The sequence below is a fragment of the Ischnura elegans genome, chromosome 4 (genome assembly GCF_921293095.1).
Source record: "Ischnura elegans chromosome 4, ioIscEleg1.1, whole genome shotgun sequence".
NCBI classification, from domain to species: Eukaryota; Metazoa; Arthropoda; class Insecta; order Odonata; family Coenagrionidae; genus Ischnura; species Ischnura elegans.
The window spans coordinates 81785902-81811494 of NC_060249.1; the positions used below are offsets into that span (position 1 = coordinate 81785902).

The window sequence follows — 25593 nt, forward strand, 5'->3', positions numbered from 1 at the left end:
CTTTGTCATTTGGTTTTGCATTGATTGAATTGAAAAATGCAGCACAGAGGATATGTTGTTTGAAAATTCCCAACTGTACAAGAACTTTACATGGATAAATTCAAAATTGTAAATTTATCATAAATGGACCTCTTTATGTTACCCTCAACTTGTTCAAATTCAGGCGCCATTAAGGTTTGCCTTTCTTTTTTCATTCCGGCTACAACGCGTTTGGGGGAAAAAAGGAAAAATAAGTAATTTATTCCAGTAACCAGCCGGGATGAGTTCATAGTCAACAAAAGGTACCTTCAGTCCGAAACAACCTTCTGAAGGACTTCGAATTCCAAGACTGAGGAGTCAAGCACCTCACCCACTTAAACCGTAATGCTTGGGCTTGTATTTTCAATCAAGCTTGTGAGTCTATGCCCGTTTCACCATTTCAACGGTATGCGAGTGTCGGAATGGGAGTTCTATTCATAAAAAAGAAAATGCGCAACTCCACATTCGGTCACTGTACACATATAGAGAATTTATTTAATTTACAAGGCTAAAAAGCATAATGTTGTCATAGAGCCAAAGTTACCTATTTTGTGCTTGGCCACATAATACTGGAGTAAAGTAATTATCATACCAATTCGATTCTGACGCCGATTCAAGCGATCGTTTGTTTTTGAATGCGGCATACTCGTCAGATGAAAATATTCTAGCTATTCGTATGGCTCGTGAAGTGTGACGCATGTTCAATTTGGGTGTAATTGAATGCGGTAGTTTATGGTTGCCGGTGTCGCTGGATATGAGGGGCAGCCACTAATTTGAAACGAATCTACAAGAACAGAAACCAATTGAAGACTTTTTTATTTTTTGAGTTTTGTTCACTTAATTGGGACGAGAATCGGTTCTAAGGGGTCAGGCAAAAGTGGTATTTCCCAAACAGGACTGCTAATGTATACCACCGTTTAAAACTCTATTTTTGCGTTCCCCATCTCCAATTCATGTAATCCTAAGTATGAGCATCTATATCCTTTGATATTTATCTTACTGCTTTTTTTGTTATAAAGAACACGTTTAATGAATTTTTCTATGCGTGAAGCCTTAGGTTTTTACCTACTAGACTTAGCAGTACATTATTTAATTAGTTTATAATGAAATAGCATGGCATTCCAGTTCTCAGTTATTCTTCTGTCTCAATGTTTATATTTATTTATGCATTCGTGTAGGATACTTCGGATAAATGAAGCAGCCGCCATTTTGGGGCAATGTGCCTCGGATCCAATGCATAGCAATTTAAAGGATATTTTTGTATTTGTGATAGATATACTGTTATTTGAACCCACATCATTCCCCTTAGGAATTTATCTCTCTAAAATCAATAATTTATCAATAACTTGCTAATATATGCAATGATAAACTAAGTGGCTCCTTTGCCACCGGTATTTGGTGTGAATATAGGTAACTGTACGAATCGATAAGATCAGAATCTAAATTAACGAATCGGAGTCAATATCGAACACTGGAATCATTTCTTTGAGCGCAAAACCTTTTCAGGAAAAAATCTGTTGCGTTGATTGATAAATTGATATTTTAAAATGTTTTTTTTTTTTTTTTGGAATTGAACATTTTTATTTTTCCGTTACTCAACTCCGTTGGAGCGCGTTCGTAAAAGTTTACCTGTGTCTAGTCTGTAGTAATTTATTAAGAAATAAACTACTATTACTTATTCTAGTATCGCCTTCGCGGTAGCTTTTTGACTACACCTACTTTTTTTTCTTTTCATACCTGTATTCTATGCCCGGCGCGACTACAACTTCTTAAGTAATGACGAAGGTCAGAAGGCAGACGGCCAGGGTACCTGGGTACACCTTTAGGTTATTAAAGACGAAGTGAATTTGTTTGCGCGTGCGCGGCATTACGCAGAGGTGGGATAGGCGCGCAATTCCACTCCCCCCCCTCTGTGCCCCATTCCCCTCCCTTGACCCCTTGACCCTTGCCTTCACTATTCACGCGCCGTTACGTCTTCTTCGAACATTTATCCCTCGAAAATCCCTCCCCCTCCAACTTTCCCCCCTCCCTCCCTCTCTCTCACTTCCCCTACCTTTCTCCATCACCCCTCCTGCGTCGAACGGAGACTCTCGGCTTGTTTACATCCAGTCGCAATCTGGACGAGCAGGCTTGAAGGTCCTCCAGGTGCTGCTCCCTCTGACGGTTGTCAGGGTTTTCGACGCCGGGCATCCTCGAAGTTCTCCGGAGCGCGGTTGCTGACTTGAAGGTACGGCTATCGACTGGTGAGTCATTTCCTCTTTTTCAAGAATTTGCTCTTTGCGCTGATGTTGTCTCTCCACGTTGTCGGACTTTCACCTGTGTTGTTGCTCACTCCCAGTCAATCGGCTTGATTTCTCGACGAATTGATTCTTTAAAATGTACGCTTTCTTCTTGGAAATCTTCGCGGAAATAGAGTAAACACTTGCTAACGTTTAACTGGTTGTCAGAAATGGACATTTTTCCTCAGTGTTTTCTTAGCGGTAAAATGTTAACATTAGATTTGCAGCTGATTATTAGCTAGAGTATGCTATATAAAGTATTATTGTGCCACAATAGTTTAAGAGGACCCTCTCGCTAGGACGCGGCATTTTTTAACGAATTGTTGATGTAAAACTTAAGCTATCAAAATGTAAACGTTTAACTGTATCCCAGATATGGTTATTTTTTCGCAGTATTTTTTTGCGGTAACATTGTAATAATAATTGGTAGAATAGCAAGAGTATGCTATATAAAGTCTCACTCTGCCATAATTGTCTAAGATGACCCATTTGCTCGGAATTAAAAAAAAACTATTTGCTTTTTTTTAAACTTACGCAATTTTATTGAAATTTTCAGGAGTGTATAGTCGGATATTGCCAGAATTTGCCTGTATCAATAATTTAAAATTTTTACCCTCGTATTTTCTTAGATGTAAAAATGTGTAATTAAGATTCAGGTAAACTTTGATACATTTCTGCTGTGATTATTCTGAAAATGTGAGCATGATAGTAAGCAGTTTTTTTCAAAATTTCAGGAGAAATTAGTCACAAAAAATGATAAAAATGACCGGGCGAGCGAGTTCGAGTTTTTCAGTGTTTCAACTGGTCTTGAGGATCCATTTCTCAATACGCAACATCGGTGTTGTTACCAGCAAGTTAACCGAAGTTACGTTTCGTCGATATTCATGTTAGAATTTTAATTAAATCTAAGAATAAGCTACGACAAACTAGTGATTTTCCTTAGATTACGCAGGGGTGTCAGTAAGTAAATAGAAACCCGTATCAAGAGTAAAACTCAAAAGCATGAAGAGGTACTGTTTTTTTTTATTTCAACCCTGAGCATAATTCTACTGCAAAAGCGGTCGTGTGTTACCATAACGCTATTTTTTCTGTGAATCCTAGTTTTTTATGGAAGCTTGAGGAGGCGTACTAGGCGGATTGGGCGGATATAGAAAAGTTTCCCAAAGTTGGAAGGGACTGTTAATGGTCGAAGGCGATTTCCGAGTTCAGTTCGCTATTTTCCGCTCGGGTTTCTAGCTTGAAGGCGAAAAAATTTGCGAGCAATGCTATAGAGTTGGGCGGTTATCGGAAACTTTTGTTCACTCGAGAGCTATCGGGAATGGTCTAGGCCGTAGTTCGGATGGACGAGAGCCTTAGCCGCCTTCGTGTGAGCGACTAGAAGTAGTGCTGGGCACAGAGCGGAGGTTTTCGGAGCGAGTGTTTGTCTTGCTTTCAATCGGAGCTATCATGAGTGATGCGGGATTTTCGAAGCGTCTTTTTTTCTTACCATGTCCCAGTGAACTTCATGATCCATTAAAAGCATCATTGATTGTGAACAGTAATACATAGGCTAATAATTAAGCAGCTGCCGAAAAATCGCTATCCTCTGCTACTGAGACAAACATTAATTGTTTTCCATTCAGTTGCATGGGATGAAACATCAAATAAACCAGTGCTCTCGAAACAGGTAAATGTGAATTGCTAAGGTTTGCTTATAATTTTTGTATTTCATTTTGATATTAAGCGAAATAGGGAGATGGTAGAACAGGTAATAAGTTTTATGAATCATTAATATTTGTGTAGCTAGCCACGGCAGTTATATTTGTTTGGTGTGGTTTTGGTTGCTTTTCTATGCACTAGTAGACTGACGTAGACCAAAAAAGGATTCCAAAAGAAATAAAGACTTTATTTGCGGAAAACCTGAAAAACTAACCCATAAGGGCCAAATTTTTATTTAATTTTTGATTTTAGAGTGTTAAATTTAGGAAACATGTCCTTTTCAAATTTATTCCTGCGCGTAAATATATATTTTAATCTTTTTTCAAAACATTTGAAGATATTCTCGCAAAAGTATTTTGATTCCATATGCAGAACGTTGAAATTATGGCCAGTGAGTATCATAGCATGATCATGGGACTTGGCAAAAGGCAGTCATGTTTAACTTATCGTTCTGTAAACCTCAGTGTCTCCCGAAAACCTCTGGTTCCTTCAATTTACTTTGTTCCCATGCTTCGCCTCCGGTTGACGCCCGACCTCAGTCGGCATTGCCAGAGGCATCCGAGGTAAACATCGCGATGGAATTCAGGGATTCAATCACCGGGGAACTGCCTCCAGTTCGAAGAACTGACTAGAAATTCTAAACTAGATTGCTAAGGAGGTGATAATTTTTCCAAGGAACAGTGTGTGGTAGCGTACCGCGGAATAAGATTTAGTTTTGTAACCCTTTAAACTGGCGTAATTTTTTTCGGTGTAAAGTCGTCGTTGGGGTAGGTCATTCCATAATCATGTCACGGTCAACAGCTTTATTACCCTATTCTTTTGTCACATGAATCCTGTTATCACTTCAATTTTCAATTGCAATTTTAAATACAATGTAATGGAATAATTTCTTTTTATGATTTTCTTGATTGAAGCTTTCGCGACTCGTGATGATTAAAAATAAGTCACATACGGGTGTATGCCGCGTGTCGTGATGGAGATAGCCCCGACGTTTCGCGACCGACTGCTGGTCACTTTTTTTTTTTTCAAGGGAATAATGTTAGGATTGGGTTTTTGCTGCCTTTTTATATTTCAGGTGGGAGGGGTGGGCGGAGGGTGTGGGGAGTTAGGACTGGAGGGGGAAGATAACGAAACCCAGTCATCCGCAACATTTCGTTATCTTCCCCCTCCAGTCCTAACTCCCCACGCCCTCCGCCCACCCCTCCCACCTGAAATATAAAAAGGCAGCAAAAACCCAATCCTAACATTATTCACTTGAAAAAGTGACCAGCAGTCGGTCGCGAAACATCGGGGCTATCTCCATCACGACACGCGGCATACACCCGTATGTGACTTATTTTTAATATTTTTTATGATGTTATACCGATTTGAACTTCCCTTCCACCTGTTCCAGATCATTCAAAAAGTTTTGCATGAATTAAATTTATTAAAATATCGCATTATTCCTCTGAAAATTCACAATTACGCAGAATATGTTTTGCTGGCCTCGGCGGCGGCCGAGTAAATCCTCGCCTGGCAAAGAAGGTCGCGGGCTCGAGTCCCGTTTGGGTAGGTTGACCCTCTCCAGAGCATGGCTGTTCGTAAACATCCATTGTTGTTGTCCTTTGGATTCCTCTGATATATAGGCCTTCAATAGGCTATGTTCGGGATGGTAAAGGTAAATAAAAACTTTTCGGAAGTCAATAAAGATATGCAGATTATAATCAAAGAAAGGAGCGGGTTTTTGTCTTTGAATTGTACCTTGGAGGCTTTACATCGAAACATGGGTTTTATTATTACGCACTTAGACTTCTTATGGATTTCTTTGATTTCAATGAAATTATTTAATAAAAAAACGTATTTGAGATGAATAACGTTTTCTTAAAGGCAAATTGCTCAAAAGAAATATTTCACATTAAATTTCCTCTCTTTTGATATTGCAATTAATCGCTGTCATTTTTGAAATGCCTCGTCCTCCCGACTGTCTTACCCTTTACTGACAAGCCTACCATCTGTTTTTATTCGTATATATATATATTTATTGTTTCAGCTGAGTTCTGCAAGGCTGATCCTTGCAAAGATCTTCAAAAGGTTTTCGTTAAGGTTACGAGCAGTCCCTCTTTTTGCTGTCTTTCCTGTGGAGTGCGAATGCAAGTTCACGAGGATCAAACGTATTAATTATATATTTAATTTGTTATTAAATATATTTGATGAATAAGTTTGATATTATTTTATAAATTCGAAAAATATTTGTCGATTTAATTATTATTCATCGGTTTAAAATTTTTCAAGAATAAATTTTACAAGAATTTGGAATGAAAGTAATTTCAGAAAAAATATCACATTACACGATACAGTGGTTGGAGCTGAGGCTATTTAATCTCTGTGATTGACCTGTAAATTTCAATTAGTAATGTGTTTTATGATTCGAGGACCGTTGGAGGAGTGGCTGAAAGTACTATTTAGGGTCTCTAATTTCTCAAGTCTTTGTCAAAAATCAAGACAACATGACCCCTCATTGGTAATTAACTAAGGTATTCTTACCCTTCAAAATTAAAAATTTTAATGAACATGTTCTCCAAAATGTGGAATTTATGGAAAATTAATAATTTTTTTTTCATTTGTTAACATAATTATCAGGGAATAATGTTGATGATTCAAAACCCATCTTGTTATTTAGTTTATCAAAGTGAAATATTCATTCATAGTATTTTTGTTTTCATTAGTTTTACTGAAGATGAGCTGTGATAGGCCAGTGGATAAAACTTTCAGCGCTTGACCGAGAGATCCTCAGTTCAAAATCCGACTGAAGCCTACTGACAGCACTAAGCAAAAATCATCGAAGTGATAAAAGGGTAAAAGAACTAAAAGATATACTTTATATTATGTGTGCACTGTGAAATTCAAAGGAATAGTCTGAGATGAGATCTACCTTTAGCTATCTAAAAATACCTTTCGGGTTTAAACACTGAGTGGTTAGTTCTACTTCCATTTTCTATCATCTGCATCCTCTGAATTCAAAGGATAATAATAATACACATTTTCTTCCATACATATGTATGTATATACATGCCGTAAATTATTTCCATTCGTTGAAGTAAGACAGCCTGTAAGGCAATAAGCCTATATTTAGACTAACTTCGATATTCTTAAATGTGGAAATGAAAATAAAACATAAAACCTAAAATACTCAATACCCAAAGAAAAAAATTGACGACATTTTGTGCGTAAAAAATTTAAAACTGTAGTAACTCTAAAATGAATAGCAATGCAGAATGTGCAACACATATGAAGTTAAGCGTAATAGACATAATACATATACAGACCCTTTACAATAACGTTACTATATCATCAAAAGTTATTTCTTATTTTTATCAGCCTTAAGTATTAACCAAAAAATACGTTTTTTAATTGTAAGACTACTTTTCATGCTTTCGAATTTTAGTTAAATGCGATTGTGAAATATTAGCACTACTCCTAGTTATTATGATATTTAGAATGGGTGACACGTTATTTTATTGCAAAACCACCAGTGTGACGTCGATGAGGGAAGAAAAATAACTTTTTTTTCGTGAAGCTTGGCTATGCCGCAAAGTCATGAAGTCGGTGGTGAGCGTATTCGCGGGCAGAGTTGATTCACTCCACAGAATAAAAGCATGGTAAATTAGGCATAGCAGTTGTTACTGCGCTAACAAGCGATGCGCAGTTAACAAACGCCGCGAATCTCATTAATTTTCCGCCTCTGAAATTTGGTTGCAATTACCGAGCGTGTAAATGAGCTAACTGCGTGATTATGTTTTCTGTATGAATTGTATAAAGGTTGAAATTATGCGTTTTATAATGTTAAATTTCCGAGTAGAAACATTGCGAATATTTTTGGATTTACTTTAGCTAGTTAAATTATCATTCGTTTGAATCGAATACATTTGTAACGAATGCTAACTGGATTCTCTCATTTTGCATCGCAAGACTAATTACATTTGTTATGTTACGGTGCCGTTTGTTTGCGATCTCTCACTGTTTTGTTTTTGTTAAAACTATAAAAATAAACTTTTGACTGGATTGTAACTTTTGTTCAAGTAGTTTACTGACGGAATCCAATGAGCCAACGAACAAGAGATATTGTTTGTAAAGATTCTATTACAAGTGCACAAAGTTGTACGACTATCTAATATTTAGTATTATTTAAAGGAATGTAAAATTAACATCTAGATTTTTATTCCAACTTAAAACCATCCATGCCAAATGTTAAAAAAATGAAGGTCATTTTTGGAAAAAAATATGCATGCATCATATGTGGATTGCGTAAGACGCCTTTATAAATTTCGTGGGTTCTGTTGTTTATGCAATGCCTCTATCCGAAATGCGAGGTCGCGGAATGAATGATCTAAATCCCTCTGAAAATGGAAGGACAAAAAGACTTACGCCACGGGTATAAAAGATTTATGATAACTGTGCACTGTGTTCATGCATATACACAATGCATTCCTTGCGTCTTATACATTCAATATTCATGAAATTTCCCTTCCTTAACCCTTTCAGACCTGGTGTCCATTGTAATGGACATAGGTTTCAATGTATTGCTACATTGTATGCGATGTCTTCTCAAGTTTTTTTTTGAGCTCCCGTCATTCAGTGATACTTTGTCTACTACTATGCGAGTGGTGCCGTGTGCCGATAAAGCGGTTTGGCTGCGAAGGGAGCTCATTTCAGAAATGGCATCCACTTCATCAACTGCTAAAGGTACGTGAAAGTGTAGATTTTATTTTTTAAGTACTATTGGTCCTAGAGGATTGCAGAATTTTTTAAACATTCCTCATTGTTTAGTAATTGTGATATGAGTCTAAAATATTATTTATAACTTTAAGTTTTTGCGATGTTCATCATTGAATGAATGTCCATTGCAATGGACAATCGGACCACGAGGAAGAGTCAGTACTGTTCCTTTCACTTTCCTTCCCGTGCAGTGCTGTAAACATTTCAAGTATATTTTATTTTCTACGTGTATGTTACCATTATACTGGCTGATAATTTATTTCATATGTAAATAGATACCATATTCTCTGGGTTTATATATTTTATGCATCACAATTAGTTTTATTTTGCTATTTTTATTACTTAGCATAATATGTGATTTAGTTATGAATGGTGATTCTTAGCAATATAAGATTTTGTGTAATTTTTAGATGCATTCAATATCAACGATGCTGAACATATCAAAACACTTATTGGGTACCTAGAGGATCCAAACGACTCAGAAATCGAAGGCTTAGATAGTGATGATACTGATGCAGATGAGCAACTCTCCACATCCCCTCAAATACCAGGTATTCAAGAATTCTAACTCTAAGAAATGCATATTTCTCGCTGATAAAATGTCAATTTTGAAATGTTACAATCCATTTGGAAAAACTACAGGAACTAACGGTGATGGAGATGATCAATACGAAGATGAGATTGAAATTCCAGCTCTCTCAGATGGACAACCGGAAAACGAGGAATTGCTGAATTTTGGACTTTCTGACAAAGCAAACATAACGTGGAAAAGGCAAAAATACAACCAAGCGATTGGATTGCAGAGTGCCATTGAAAGAAGAGACAAAGACGATGTTGAGGTTGGTTTGCCTTTGGAATATTTTTCCCGCTACATCAGTTCAGATCAGTATGAAAATATGGCAGAAAAGACAAATATGTATGCCCTTCAAAAAGGAAAGTCAAATTTCAAGCCAACGAATAAAACAGAAATTGAAAAACTCGTTGGTATGCACATTATAATGGGTTCATTAAATCTCCCAAGAGTAAGACTGTACTGGGACAAAGCTTTGGGAATATCTGTGTTCCATGAGAATATGACCAGAGATCGATTTTTTTCACTACGATCTAACTTACATGTGGTCAATAATTTGAGTACTCCTACGATATGTCATGATAAGCTATTCAAAGTTCGTCCCCTTCTTGATTCTGTGCGAAAAAGGTGCTTGGAACTGCAAATGGAAAGCAATATTTGCGTAGATGAGCAAATGGTACCTTTCAAGGGGAAATTATCCTTGAAGCAGTACATGAAGGGAAAACCTTCCCCATGGGGGATTAAAATATTTGTCTTGTGTGGACAGAGTGGCCTCTGCTATGATTTCCTTGTTTACCAAGGAGCCACCACGGAAATTGAACCCGAATATTTGAAGAGATTTGGACTTGGAGCATCAGTTGTTCTGCAGCTGACTAAACGCATAAAAACGGAGGGTCATTTCCTGTATTTTGACTACTATTTTTCTAGTTTTCATTTATTTGAAGCACTGAAAGTAAAGAAAATCTTTGCAGCAGGCACCGTGAGGACAAACAGATTTGGAAATCCTCCATTACATACAGATAAGGAATTGGGGAAACGTGGAAGAGGTAGCTATGACGAGTTGGTGAGCAGTGAGAGCAATATAGTTCTGGTGAAGTGGTATGATAATAAGTCAGTGGTGTTGGCTTCAAACTTCGTAGGTGTAGAGGAGATGGATGAAGTCCGACGTTGGAATAAAAAGCAAAAGAAATTCGAGCAAGTTGCCAGGCCAGCAGTAGTTAGATACTATAATCATTCCATGGGAGGTGTTGACAAACTAAACCAGTTGATAAGCTTCTATAGAATACACATAAAGTCAAAGAAGTGGACTTTGCGTATGTTATTTCACGCAATTGATATAGCTGTAGTAAACAGTTGGCTGGAATATAAGCAAGATAATGCAGCCGCGTCCACGCCGAGGACGGAAGTTTTAGATTTGCTTCATTTTCGTCTTTACTTGGCAAACAGCTTGATATCTGCAAACAAGATCGCTGAAAAAAATAAAAGAGGTAGACCAAGCAGTAGCCCCAAGCAGGAGGCAGTAACAAAAAAAAATAAGGTTGAGAGTAGGCCATATCAGGAAACTCAGAAAGATTTAGTTGATCATTTCCCGGAATATGATGATATCAAAGAGGCTACCCGTTGCAAGGCAATTGGTTGCAGGGGAAAAACGCATGTATTTTGCGTAAAATGTAATGTAAATTTGTGTTTTGTAAAGGGAAGAAACTCTTTTGAGTTATTCCATCACTAGTTCATTATTCTGAACCAGTTATGTTGATGTAACATATTTTGCTACACACAACTATGTACAATAAAGGTTTCAAATTCATAAAAAGTATGTATTTTTATCACAAAAAATTAGTCCACTCTTAGTATAATCTGGAATTCAACAGGTAGGTAGGCATGTCAAATTTAACGTTGTAAAAAATGTGCAACTTAGACCAAATATTGAGTAAATTTTCATGTAATTTATATAATTCCTGATAGGAATGGGTGCTGCCATCTAGTAGTATCAAGGGGCAAAAACTTCAAGAACAACCGGCATATACAACCCTATAGTCCCAATGTCCATTATAATGGACATAAAATTATTTAAACAATTACCAATACATTTACTATTTAAACTACATACAATCATTATTTAGTTTATATGAAAGTAGTTTCTGCTGAAAAATATTTTTTTAGATCGTTAAAAATAAATCAGGTCTGAAAGGGTTAACGAAAAAACGAGAACTCCCATCACCCAGCGTCATAAATTTTAGGCCGCATGAATTTCATGTTAAAGAGGGCGCATCACGCCTCATTGTCTTATCTTTTTGAATGACGTATTTTTAGATTAAAGCTTATGGTATAATTTTGAAATTTTCAGTGTTTAGATATTGTATCTTTTACAGATTTTGCCATTGCCTTAATTATGAATATTTTACCTCAGTATTTTCCCGGAGGTAAAGTTTTTACTTGTAATATAGGCGAGAATTTTCATGCGTGTACTCTATGGGCCTTGAAAATTTAATGATGGCTGTGTAAGTTTCCAACTGGTTATTTGCCATGCCAAAAGACAAGGTACGGCCGATTGAACGGAATTAATGAGTTTGAGGAATTAATTAATGAATGACGTAAATTTTTCTAATATGTATTTTCAGCATGATTCATTGCCAAATTCAATTAATTATTTGCGTGCTTCGATTATTATTATGTATATATTTTACTCATGATGATAATACTTTGAGCCTTTGTAACACAAAAGCCCTTAGTAACCTTCCATCCCTCTTCGTTCGACATAAAAATCAATTTTAACATAAACATACAATCATTAGAAATATTAATTAAACTTAAAAATAAATATCAAACGTTCCAGCATATGCCAGGCGGGCGGTTGATATTGCCAAATTTGAAAACTAAGACTGCAATAAGCGAAGGTATTTTTTCAAGTGTTACCTTGCGATAAAGTTGGTTATTCTCGTGAGACTGAATATATGCTGTAAGGGTGTGATTTAGTAGGCAGTTGGCATCATATATATACAGAAATTCAGCCGAGTTATCAAGATTTTCTTAGAATAATAAGTTGCTGAACTGTCAGGGGAACCGTTTGCTGAGTTAGCATGGAAAAGGGCTGCTAATTTACGTCATAATGTCACCGTTGGTGATGTTTTTTAGGGTGTACCCCGTGTACTTATTCGCTTTGCGACCCGACGTTTCGTTGCGGTTGCTGGTTACATTTTTAAGGGTATTCTTTCAAGAAATTTTATAAGTTTCACCACGAAAAGATGACCAGCAACAGCCACGATACGTCGGGCAACAAGCAGCCGAATAAGTACACGGGGCACATCCGACAAAACATCACCAACAGCTACAATGACCCACGACAGCTTCAACGAAGTCACAAGGTCGCTTAAGTAGCTAATGGAATAAGATGGAAATCAACGGGGAACATTTAAACATAAGTTATAGTTGTAATAATGTCGAATGAATTCATAGCCTATCTCATTCTACTATTTCACCACCTTTACCCTCCAAGAGTTTATAACGAACTAAGGATAACTAGTGCACTTGCCTTAGGTTCTTTGTACACACTGTTCATGTACGGTTGGTAAGAAATCGGCCGTCCACTTTCAGACAGTGAACCATTGGAGGGCACTGAATCTTGTACACTGAATGACCACGACTCGGTACCGATAAAAAGTGGATTGATCACGACAATCTAGCAATGGGGAAAATGCATGAAATTTGCTCATCATGCTAGTAAGTCTCACTGAAGAGACAATTTTCTCGCGAGTCCAAATACAAAAGCCAAAATTCACTTAGTATTCCAAAAACGTCATTAAATGCTAATTAAAAACGCTCGAATATCGATTGAAGTCACGTGACCTGGACGCCTTCTGAAGTCATCGGACGGTGCACCATTCACTTAGCTAAGAGAGTAAAGCGGTAAAGCCTTGAATGCAAGATATCGAAGTAAGAATAGCAATTATTTTTGCCAAATTTGCGTTAGAGCCCCTGAAATGACCGATTTTCTATCCTCTTCCTCAGTCTGTCATCAGTGGATACCGTACCGTGACGTCACGCTCCGATGACGTCGTGTTTTCAAGCAGCCGATGAAGATTAATTTTTAAAGACTAACAAATCAGCTAAAAAACATTATTCATCCGCCAGATACAGGGGCGCCGACTTATAAAAAATATTGGGGGGGGGGCATTTCGGAGGTCTTGCCCCGGGAAGAGGTTAAATTCAAAGTGTGTCGCAGCACCGAAACACTACCATGATTCACACCACTTGATTCAGTTAACCCTTTATAACCCAGAGCTGCTTGAGGTAGAAATCAAATTTCAAGATTTTTTATTCTGAATAGATGAAAAATTTGCACTCGATCATAATCATCGTGGCAGATAAATATTTCGTCATCAAAATTTACACCCCAAAATAATACGTAGTTTAGATATTTCCTAATAAGAGCTGAAAATTTATGCATTTTTGACGTTGCTTTGAAGCAACATTGGGTTGGGTTAGCAACATTGGGCAGGTTAACCTGCTTAACCTTATAATTATTTGTTTCAACGCACATTGTTGAATTTATTTTAAAAGGTAACTATTGTCAAACGTGGGAAATAAAAATCACCAATATATTTTTGTGATTTCACAAATCATAATATTACTTAATTATTTTCTTGAATTATTGAGGAGGCTCCGCCCCCCCAAACGAATCTTTGAGGGGGCTCGGGCCCCCTCAAGCCCCATGGAGTCGGCGCCACTGGCCAGATATTCGGCAAGTGCATTTGAGGTTCGGACCTTCTCACTACAGTACTTTCTAAAAATTGTGCATGCACCCGATTGATCGTTTGACCGGTTAAAATCCAGCGTATGTGCAAGTAGCGCTCCACTCACGAATATTACATAATAGGATCATCAAATCAGCCTCTACATATAGTTTTCATCCACCGCGCATTTAAATAGGTTTACAAAAGTCGCCACTCGAGTCGCTGATGGACAAATTGATCCGAGTTTCACGGCGGAACAAGGTATAATTAGGGGTATCAATCGAAATCTGTACGCATGATTATGTCATCAATCTAATTTAATGCTTTTAAATGCCATAATCGCAATAAAAAACAATATACTGCAAAATGTTGGAAAAAAGTGGATCGCATTGCACTCATCACCGCGCCGCGGACATTTTTGAAAACCGTTAAATTCGATCAAAGAAGCAACGGAACTCAGCCTTATGTGGGATGGAATTGGGCCTCCACTATGCAATCCCCTTGGCTTCCCCGATAAGATATCGACCGGTTTTTTTTTTACCGGCCTTTCAAAGTCGGTGTGTGGGCAAGTAGTCTTAGAGTTTGCTCTCCTAATTATATTCCATTGCGCTAATGAATTGACTCGTTGGATAACCTTTTGGGTAAAATTTAATTTCAGGTGGCAGAGATGAAAGAGAGTGGGAACGTTACGGGCAATTCCGTGCCTGGGCATGTTGCTGCGTGGGAAATTTTTTCTTGCTATATTTTTTTGGCAGTGAAGAGGGCGGTAGAGGGGAAATTCAGCAAGGGAGGGGGATATAATCAGGGATTGGATAGTGAGGAGGCTGTAGTCGAAAACAAGGGGGAGGGAGAGGAGAGGAGCGGGAGAAGGTCTTAAACCTTCGGCAAGGACGGAGAATTCGGCCCTAACACGCCCCCGATGACACGTGACTTGGGTCAGACTTCTCACGCAAGCTGAGTAGATCTCTAAGGCATCTTATGTTGAAAGCATGGGAATGGAGGGCAGCTTAGAATTCGACTTTCATATCACGTACGGCCGAGAGAGATGTATATTGGGTGTGGAATTGTGGAAATATTTCCGAAATAATCGTGGTGTGGGTGACTATATTCAGCCTGCCCAATTACCATACGATCCTATTATTCCCAACGCCTTTTTCATAATGAGGCATTTCCCTTCCTTTCGAAAAAATATTTAGAAGGATTGTTTAATATGAAAAAATACTGCTGGGCACAACGCCAAAATATTGATTTGAAGATCCACATGATTGTGTGTGAATCGGATAATTATTTATGATGAACTGACACCTAATCTAAGTACTTTTCTCGGGATTATGTAGCAAAAATAATGTGGATCAGTAAATATTGGACGCAGTCCGGATTTTCGAACGGAAAAAAATTGGTCGTTTGATGACTTAAACCTCAAAAAAACTTTTTAAAACACAGTTAAATTTCAATTCACTGTAGTACTGTATGAAATAATAAGAGCAAGTTAAGGAAACCATTAGTATGAAAGTACTAGATGGTAAACCTGGTTCTTTCAAGGGAGATAAATGGTGCACCGTTTATAGCATGAAAGAAAAACAATTAGTAGGTTCCGTTTAAAAAATTCATTCGTCGTAATGCGCAACCTGTTTGATACTTTCACATAATTTACAGAAAAATATCAATAGTTTTAAATGCAAAAATATAAAATCTTTTTCATCTATGGTATCGTAGTATTTTTATGAAAAATTATTGTATATCTACACACTGAAAATTATTTTTCACCGGACGTGATCCAGACTCTGAGCTGGAATATCTCATTTTATGCATACTACAATAGGGTGGTCCTTATTTTTAAAGTGTTCGAACTTATAGTCTGAGGTTTCAGGCGAGATGGAGTGGAAACGTGACATAATGAAAATGAAAAAGCAGGAGCAATTTCCACAATTTTACATTTATTAATACGACCGGTTTCGCTTTTCAGCATCATCAGGTACAAAGCGCACTTGATATTTTTGTACCTGATGATGCTGAAAAGCGAAACCGGTCGTATTAATAAATGTAAAATTGTGGAAATTGCTCCTGCTTTTTCATTTTCATTGTGTTCGAACTTATTTCGGGACGCCCCCCTGATTTGTTCCATTTGGTGAGAAAATAAAGTGTTATTTTTTTGCAATCAGTTCCGGAGAAAACGTGCCGCATCGCACTTAAAGTTTAGAAATTGTGGAATCGTTGGGTGTTTTTTGGATATAACTAAAGATGATGTCACTCTCGGATTATTCTCTCACTTTTCTTTTCCGTCACTCAAATAAGAACCATTTCCTTTATGCCATTTTTTAACAAAAAATGACACATATGTCTTTTTTGCAATCATCAAGTTTTATCAACTTAACCCTTAATATGATTACTTGCAATTTGTAATATAATATGATGTGAGCTACAAATTAATACAAAACGTCAATTTTATTTATCGAGAGTATCCATTCCTTTAACAGCTTTAAATTTTTTCTTTTATTTTCTTAATATTTTAAATACTGTGGTATATCATTGAATATTTAAGATCCTAAGTATGCAAAGTACCTCTTAAATAATGTTAAGTTTGGTTTAGGCGTCGTAGCACATAGCATCCTTCGTACAAGGTATTCATTGTTGCCGGTAATGACGGAGATATTGACACTCATCAAATAAAATAATTATAGTAATTTAAAAATGTACAAGTGTTCGATGGGCAGAATCTGCAACATTAGAGCAAATTATGGCAAGAAGATAGCTAGTATTAGTTTAGTATCACAGCATCGTAGCCACTTAGTATTGGAACTTGATAATGTTCGAGAATGGAATGGAGTATGAGAATTTTGCCATTTTTCTTATTAAAAAATATTGGCAAGTCTTGAGGAGAAGATTATCGTGCTCGCCACGCGCTTAGCTTGTGTTAAATTACAAACGATATAATTCAGAAGGGGAAAAACAAAAGGCAGTCGGCCTTTGCCGAGAAAAATTAAATGCATCCCTTGGGATTTATGTTTGAGGGTGGGGATTAAGGATTAGACTGGTCGTGGGAAGGGGAGAGATTAAAAAAGAGAAAGTCCTTGAGATCTGCCAGAGGAAGGGTGAAAGGTAAAGGTAAGCTTGGAAAATAAATGAAGCATGATGGCGTAGTGGACCGCGCGAAAGCGTGGTTTGGGTGATAATCTTACAGCTCTAGTATGCAATGATTGTGATAATTTATATGAGAGACATACGGTTCGTTGCTTGGAAAATACGGAGGGGTAATTTATTGGCAGTAATATATATCTCAAACCTGCCCTAATAGGTTTTAACTGCGTGCTCCTTTGCACTGAAATTCACCATGAATTTAATTGAATTTCTTTTAGGATTTATATCGAATTGATGTTTTAGCGGAGCGTGTGGTCCGGCAGGTTTTGAGATTTTACCATTTAAATGCTGACCGAGGCGTTCCTAGTTTAAATTCCTCGTGAAACGTTTGGACTCTCCACACAAAAAGTTCCTTGAGCTATAAAGTGGCCTAGCTATAAGGAACTGGAACTTCTACCTCGAATGCGCGAATTTAAATAACTGTGGACAAGTTTGAGGTGAGCTCTGCCCTATCTTATTAAACTAACCGAGGGGACCAGTAATTGAGTAACCGCTCAAATAACGACCGGATACGGAATTTTAGAATGGCTATCTACGCTGATTTTTAAGAATGACCTACGTCACCCGAGATTAAATATCTATAATTTAATTCTATTTCACGGGAGTGACTTCATAGAGTCGACTTAACTCAATGAAATGTAAAATACTTCGTTATTCTACATAAATTTATTATTTTTTACATAAACATCATGTACCCAATCACAGTAGTTGTTGTGAATTATTTTAACTTTACCACGCAAATGGCGGTTAAATCCACATTATTTACCATGAGAGGTGTCCCTCGGACCGAGTATAATATCACGGATTTTGGTTTTCCAGGCTAATGCGCACCTTACTAAGCCTTTCAAGTTATTTTACTGCCCTGGAAATTTTACAGAGGTTCACGGTGCTAGATCCTGAAAGTCCATCTTGAATTGTATCTTAAGGGAGAATAGGCTTCAAAAAAGCAAAAAACAGTTGAAACTTTAATCATCAACCCTGGTAAATAATCCAAAGATTGGTCTGACGCAGCTCTTCGCTCAATTCTCCGATCAGGTAATCTTTTCACACCTGCGTATTTCTACTCTTTCACATCCTTCTGTACCTGTTCCATACATTTTGTTCGCGGTCTTCCTTAACCGTTCTTGCCATCCATTTTTCCCTCAGCGATTATCTTCATCAGTCCATCATGTCTCAAATTATGGCCGATAAGATTGTTCCGTTTTCTCATCAAGGTTTTCACGAGGCTTATCTTCTCTCCTACTCTTCTTAGGGATTCCTCATTACTTACTCGGTCGATCCATTCGATCCACATCATTCTTCTGTAGCACCACATTTCGAAGGCTTCTACCATTGATTACTTCGTGGATGTCACTGTCCGAAAACCTCATAAGCGTTAAAGCCGCGCTTGGCGCTAAATTTAATTATTTTCCGAATGTAGTTCATTCCCTTACCGAATGAAAGGCGGTAAAATTCACATTATAATAACGTCAAACATAAGCCATTCTCGGTCACTGAGCAGACCACTACGCTATTCGGGTTCCTTTTCCGGCACAATGGTCTGCGAATTTATCTGATGGCAAGTAATTTAAAAGCCATGAACAATTTCTCGGGTTTCCCACCGGGTATGGTATTGGGTTCGTTCTCTCAACGTTTCAGCGGCTAAGTCTGCCATCAACTTCAGGGGTTTAAGGTTTTTTTTCTTCAAGTACCGTAAAAATTACAATAAAGAGTAAACCCCTGAAGACGATGGCAGACTTAACCGTTGAAACTTTTGGAGAATTAACCCAATATCATACCCGATGGGAAACCCGAGAAATTTTTCATCAATCTATACGCTGGAAATACCTAGAATTTTACAAATCACTTAGAAGCCTGTTCTTATCGCGGCTTAAAATGGCATATTACGCTATAAGTTGTCAGAAATGCTGAACTGGTTCATTTATTGCTAGCGAAACTTACTTACGAAATTAGCAGAGAGTTACTTAGAGAAATGCTTGGTGTTCAGGTTCGGCTCTTTACCAGCCTTGGCTGAATTTCTTGTTGAAAATAGCTCAACAGGTACGTAATTCGTCATTATGATTGATGTTAATTTAAAATAATTTACCTTATTATTACTTTTTGTGGTATTATTTACTACCATGTGATGACTCATTTACTAAAAAATGAAATTCAATCGAAATAAATATTATTTTATATTCAATTTAACCCTCAAAATGGAATTTTCGAATTGATGCTCTACGTAGGCAAAAATTACTTGTGTTGTGCGAGTGGCCTATACTCTAATTTTGTTGTTTATTCATATGCATTGTTTGAGCCATAGATTTTGCCATATAAACTTCAAATTTCATTTTTGTAAACTTTAAACATGTATCCACTCTTTGGTATTACTCATTATCCCATATTTATATAAAATTAGTCTTCATAACTGTTTGATTTTGAAATAAGCCTGATTTGTTTGCAAAATTTTAAATTTTAGAGCTGGGGCGGCAGTAGTTAATATTATCCGAATTAAAAAAATTTGTGTGTAAGATACTGACATCATTCCGCAACTTTCCCGCATAGGTCAAATTTAATCAGGAAAAAAAAACATTTTTTCGACCCATCCTATTGTATAGCCCTGATCAGTGATCATTTCTCCGTGTGGAAACCCCAGATAACTATGCTGCCCTATTTCCTGACCTCTCGCCCGGTTTTATTTGCGAGGATAGTAATAGCGTGTTATCATTATCGTGTGAGTCATAATTGATTAACCGCAGAAGTGGGATTTAAAAACAAGCAGAATAATACGCATGGTGGCCGCTACAAATATATATTCCAAGTTCACAGTTTATCAAGGGTACTGTTTCGTTGAAAAATATATTTTTATTCTTTTAAAAGATCAACATTATAGACATAAATTGTATACGTTTGAAGTGTTTTTTACAAACTTAAAGTCATTAACAAAAACTTCACTTTCACGTGTATCAGGCTTCATCAGCTTTCGTTTCACGTATTATGTATGTATAAGTATGTTTACCAAATTTTATATGCGTAAACAACACTTAATTTATTGATGGATTAGATTATGTGTCTCTTATCTGCAATGCGCCTGCATTTGGTTAAACATGTGATGCATAACCTAGTTGACCTCCGTAATTTGGAGAGGTATTACGATCACGTGTCAATTAATAGGTTTTTTTCCATGCAGCGTATCCAGCCTCGACTATTCTCTTTTTAGAGGATCTTCTGGGCCTCATAGGAACTCCTGATATCTCAAGAGCAATATCAAAAAGCTACTGAGTTGCAACAGGCCTGAATGTTATTGTGATGTATTGAGATTATACATTTATCGAGTAACGCTTTAGAATGGTCTAGTAAATCATTGATAGCTGAGCAAATTAATATTAATACCTACTCTCAAAATCATTTTTTCCGTTTGCGTTTAAGACTACCATTTAGGGACTAAAAGGTGATTTAAAAATAATCAGAAACAATAATGTTGGCAAATTTTAATGCTGTTGCACTTGGTGACGAAAATATTGAGAAATTAAAACAAAAATACATGCCTGTATTCATAAGGGGAATCTACAGGTATAATTAATTTTTTCAATTGAAAATTAATAGTGCCTTAAATTCATCGAGTCACGAGAGAAGTTAAAATTATAATTACAAAAATAGCCCACAAACAACAATTTTTTTCTGTACTGTGATTGGGGGACGTGTGACTAGAAAAACTGATCTATTTTCGTCTAAAACCCTTCTTCAATTCAGTTTCGCTTAAAAACTTTATGCTGGATGTATAAATTATATATGAGCGGGTGAGAAGCCAAGAGGTACAAGTGATTTTTTTTGTAAACAGAGTTTGGTACATAAATTAGGTAAGTAAAAAAATCGAGTTCAATTAAATATTTAATAGTGCATATTTGATTTATCACTTGATGTCGGCACAGAAAAGAGACTCACTCGTATCCCTTGACAATCAAGTTTTTGTATATTTTTGCTAACAATTAACTGTGTCTAACTCTGTTTAGAAAAAAATCACTCGTACCCCTTGGCTTCTCAACCCCTCATATATTGTATATTCATGTTTCATATATTAATGTTGCTTCAAATGTCGAAATCTTTCTGCATTTGATTAAAAACTTAGGGCCATTTCATAAATAAATGGCCACAATGAATATACTCAAGTAGATTTTTAATTTTGAACATTTAAATTTTATATTTTCCATGATATAAACAAAATTATTTTGCAGTATAAAATAACCTCTTCTGCGTAGTAATATAAAAAATGATGTATCTTTAGCTAATTCTAATGTGGTTGAAACAATCTAATACGATGCAATGCCTGGCTAGCTATCGTGTTGTTAACAATTCTAGGACTCAATGCAGGTGTTCATTCAGCAGTCTTTGAAGATGATTTATGTTTTATTTGAGGAAATTTTAATCCTGATGTGAACTAAAGTAATCAAATTTCTTCCGAATTATTAACGAGAAAGAGTACTGAGAATATCTAAAGTACCTATGCGAGGATTTAGAACCTTTCATCTAAGCTAAGGACCGTGCCACTGGCGCTCGATAATTTTTTTAATCAGAGCATGATCTACTCCACTGTTATCAAAATAGAGAAGGGCCCTGCAGATAGCTCGCACATCTGACTAGTGGACTGAAAGACGTTTGAGTTAGCGAGAGCGCTTTAGAAGCATAGGCGGTGTAAAGCGTACCGTGTGTGCAGCACGATGCTCAGGAAGGGAGAAGAGGGAGATTTTCCGCTTCACTTGGACCATTAGAAGAGGCTGGCTTCGCTGAGAGAGAAGCTCCGGTCTTCAAGAGGAATGGGGCGAAAGTGGAAATGGGTGGCCATCGAAAAGGTCGCTTTAAGGGTTCGCGAGGAAAGGAGATACAAACTAAATTTTAAGGATGCAAGGCGCATTTTCTTCTCGTTGAATATTTTAAATTTCTTTGCTTCACGCTATACTGAGTGAAGCTCATTGGCCCAATGAATAGAGCGTTGGGATGATGGGCGGAGGGTCCCGAAACCTTTATTTAGTTTAGAAAATAGACTCTCTTAGTCCCAAAATCCTGTTCTGCGCAGTGATTAAGGGTTTTGCAAGGAAAATTTATGCCATCTTCAAATAGGCTAAAATCCCTGAGAATGGCATAACAGAGCTGTTGACTAAATTTTCAGCCACCATCGAGACAACTCGCTGTAGTTGTTAAGTGGTATACTCTAGTGATCTATTATCACTCTTTATCGTTATGCTTCCACTACGTAGCTCTGCGAATTTCGTACTTGTACGAGTAGATAAAAGTTACTTCTTGTCAATCCGTTAATTATCAACTCTAGTGTTCACTTCTGTACTTATCTGACTTACTCGAAGATTGGTCATTGGTCGTTGCTTTTATAAATTTTATCAATGTCCGTGATTTATGTTTTACTTTTGTTTTTCCATAAATGTAATTTTATTCACCGATGCACTAAAAAATGATGTTGAGAAATTTACTATCAAGGTTTACTTGTCGAGTCCATTTGATGCATTTGTGCGATCAACTTGCCTGATTTCTTGAGAGAGATTGATTAAGTTTCGTTTATATATAAAGTTTTCTCTAATTTGTGCCTTACATGTTTTCCTTTTTCAATGGGATCTGAAGTTGCCTTAATTGGACATAAAAAACCATGTTCTGCGTATTCATCTTCGCATCATAAACAGAGATTATAACATTGGTTGAGCTTCGTCAAATTAGCATGTTTTTAAATGTATTAGCATATTTTTAATGGCATTCACCGTGCACAAAATTAAAACACCATGATCCCGCAGTAATGCTGAAGGCAGCTTAGGAGGTGTTCGGTAACTTTTTAACCTTGAAAGCTGAATTAGTATTGTTACTTCCTATTTTCAGAATAATTGTACATTTCACTGAGGGTAAATAATTGTTTTCCTGCTCAGGCGAGAAGAGAAAGTCCAATATTGGGGAACGAATTTCCGCGTCTTATCCCATTGCTAATTGGAGTGCATTATTCATGAGTGTGTCCCACATTTACATATTTTTAGCTGCTACGATGCTCATCCGTGGAATTATTGGCTTCATTATCTGCTTTCTTTATAAGTGAAAGCAACAATGAGATTGCAAGTTTAAGCCTCATGGCTTTGTTTTTTTTCATCTCCCGGTAGTGTACAGGATTAGAGGATTTTTGTTCAATTTAATTTTGTTCTATCCAAATAAACAGACTCTGTTCTTTGACGGTGATTTCCAGAAAAGAATTGTTTTTAGTCAAATTAAAAACGAATGAACAAATAAGCATTTGGACTTCATGCGATAAAAAAGTCACATGAATTTTAAAATTATAAAGGTATTACAATAGGATCTTTCTTCGTTTACGCGTTCTATTCATTTAGAGATGGATTTGAAATTAATATTTCATTTATTGAGATTTTCCATTACATACTGTTGTGTACTGATATATCCATTTGATAGTGTACTGATTGAAGTACTGCCTTTCTATCCCTGCACAATTGAGTTTGAAGCCCGTCTGTGGTGTTTTTTTATAAGGAATACCTGATTTCTGCATTCGAAGGCTTGTCTAGACATGCCATGACATCCACGCGCGATAACTGAGGAGCACAGAAGTAGTTATAAAAACCCAATGAAATCAAGAATGAATTATAAACTTTAATTCTTGAGGCCCAAAATATTTAAATAAATTCTTTTTCTCCTTATACTAAATATTTATTGGATAATTTAACTCGCGATATTTGCATTGAAAATCAATTTCATGATTTTCGGTGGATTAAACTGGAGTCACGTAACGAGAAAATAAATTTTGCGACAATTTTTATTTTATATTCATTTGGAAACTTGTATATTAATCATGCATATGCAAATGATGTATTTTTTTCTAAGTAATTTCTCTGATATTTGGACTACAGTCATTTGATAATTAACCCAAGATATTTCCGTTGAAAATCAATTTCATGATTGCTCATGAATTGTATTGCATACAAGTGACGATAGAGAAGCAATAAATATTTTACACCTTTTTTTATTCATCAGCACATTTTCATGCCAGTCATGCAAATGTAAATTATGCATTTTTTTCCAACCAAATATATTATGGAAAAGTTTTAGCCCTAAGTACCGCTGTGCTGTAGGTGTAAAAAAGTAATAGTTATGGTGTTAAGACATGAAAAAGTTGATAAAGATTTAGAATCTATTTTCACACAAATCTTTTTTTTTCCTTTTTTAATAGTTGGACGTGTAGAATGCTTCCCAAACTGTAAGGCAGTTTCTCTAAAAAGTTATTCATTACTACGGCATATCAAAAGCAATTCTCTAATTACCTAAATTGTGTTTCATTCACTCCTCTCCTTTGTCAACGATTTTTTTCCTTATTTTTACCCCTTTGACTTCAAATAATCCATCTGCATCCGCCAACCCTTACTCGCCATGACACGAGGAGATGTGCCCGTGACAAAACCCTCCCACTTTCCTCATTAACCATTCGCTGCGTCTTCTGTTTCTTTGTGCGTATATTGCATCTCGTCTCCTCCCCATATTCCCCATTGTTTGCTGTCATTACTTATGGGAAAGCAAAAGGTATGGTGTTGGGACATAAAAAAGTTTATAACGATTTAAAATCTATTTCCACATAAATCTTTTTTTTCCTTTTTTATAGCTGGGCGTGAAGAACGCTTCCCAAACTGTAAGGCAGTTTCTCTAAAAAGTTATTCATTACTACGGCATACCAAAAGCAATTCTCTAATTACCTAAATTGTGTTTCATTCACTCCTCTCCTTTGTCAACGTCTTTTTTTCCTTATTTTTACCCCTTTGACTTCAAATAATCCTTCTGCATCCGCTAACCCTCACTCGCCATGACACGAGGAGATATTGCCCGTGACAAAACCCTCCCACTCTCCTCATTAACAATTCGCTGCGTCTTCTGTTTCTTTGTGCGTACATTGCATCTTGTCTCCTCCCCATGTTCCCCGTTGTTTGCTGTCATTACTTATGGAAAATAAAAAAACTAAGGCTAAAAATTTCCAATTCCCACTCCAACGCAAGGTTTCCCGCGTCTCGAGGGACCGGTGGGATAAGTTTTATGCGTTTACTGTCTTACTTTAGCTTTCCGTTTCTTGTACTCTGACACATTGATGGCTTAGAAACGTGTATATTCCACGTAATCCTCTAAAAATTTGGAATGATTTTCATGTTAAAAAATTAATCAAAGATGTGAATTCCAAACAATGCCTAATCCCATTCGGAAAATCATTGAGAAAAATCTCTTTTTTGTCCATCTTCAAAGCTGTCATAGCCGCTTCGTCTTTTCCCCATAAATATATGTTTTAAATGATTTTTTTTACGAAGAATCAAAAGCAACAGATCTAGATTCCCCGAAAATTAAAGCACACAGATAGGATGAATTTGTGTCTCTGCCGTTTTGT

General features: G+C 36.7%; 2 protein-coding genes across 3 annotated transcripts in view; both read left to right on the top strand.

Annotated features, from left to right (window-relative positions):
- The first annotated feature begins 2139 nt into the window (after positions 1-2139).
- LOC124157726 overlaps positions 2140-25593 on the top strand; it is an 89751-nt gene continuing 66297 nt past the window's right edge. The window contains exon 1 of one of the 2 annotated variants that reach the window (XM_046532701.1): positions 2140-2261. The gene's annotated coding sequence lies outside the window, so the exon portion shown is untranslated. The remainder of the gene's footprint in view (positions 2262-25593) is intronic. The other variant, XM_046532702.1, reaches the window with a different exon arrangement.
- LOC124158174 (piggyBac transposable element-derived protein 3-like) lies at positions 8510-14931 on the top strand. Its single transcript, XM_046533361.1, has 4 exons — positions 8510-8717; positions 9161-9301; positions 9393-10948; positions 14713-14931. Exons 1-4 carry the CDS (start codon positions 8534-8536, stop codon positions 14929-14931), a joined length of 2100 nt encoding a protein of 699 aa, XP_046389317.1. The 5' UTR covers positions 8510-8533.

Bases quoted from the DNA above. Each gene is read 5' to 3' on its own strand.
- LOC124158174 (XM_046533361.1), top strand. From the start codon at position 8,534: ATGGACATAGGTTTCAATGTATTGCTACATTGTATGCGATGTCTTCTC. The intron at 9,302-9,392 runs GTATTCAAGAAT...GAAAAACTACAG, and splicing joins CACATCCCCTCAAATACCAG to GAACTAACGGTGATGGAGAT. The intron at 10,949-14,712 runs GCAATTGGTTGC...ATTTAATTTCAG, and splicing joins AAGAGGCTACCCGTTGCAAG to GTGGCAGAGATGAAAGAGAG.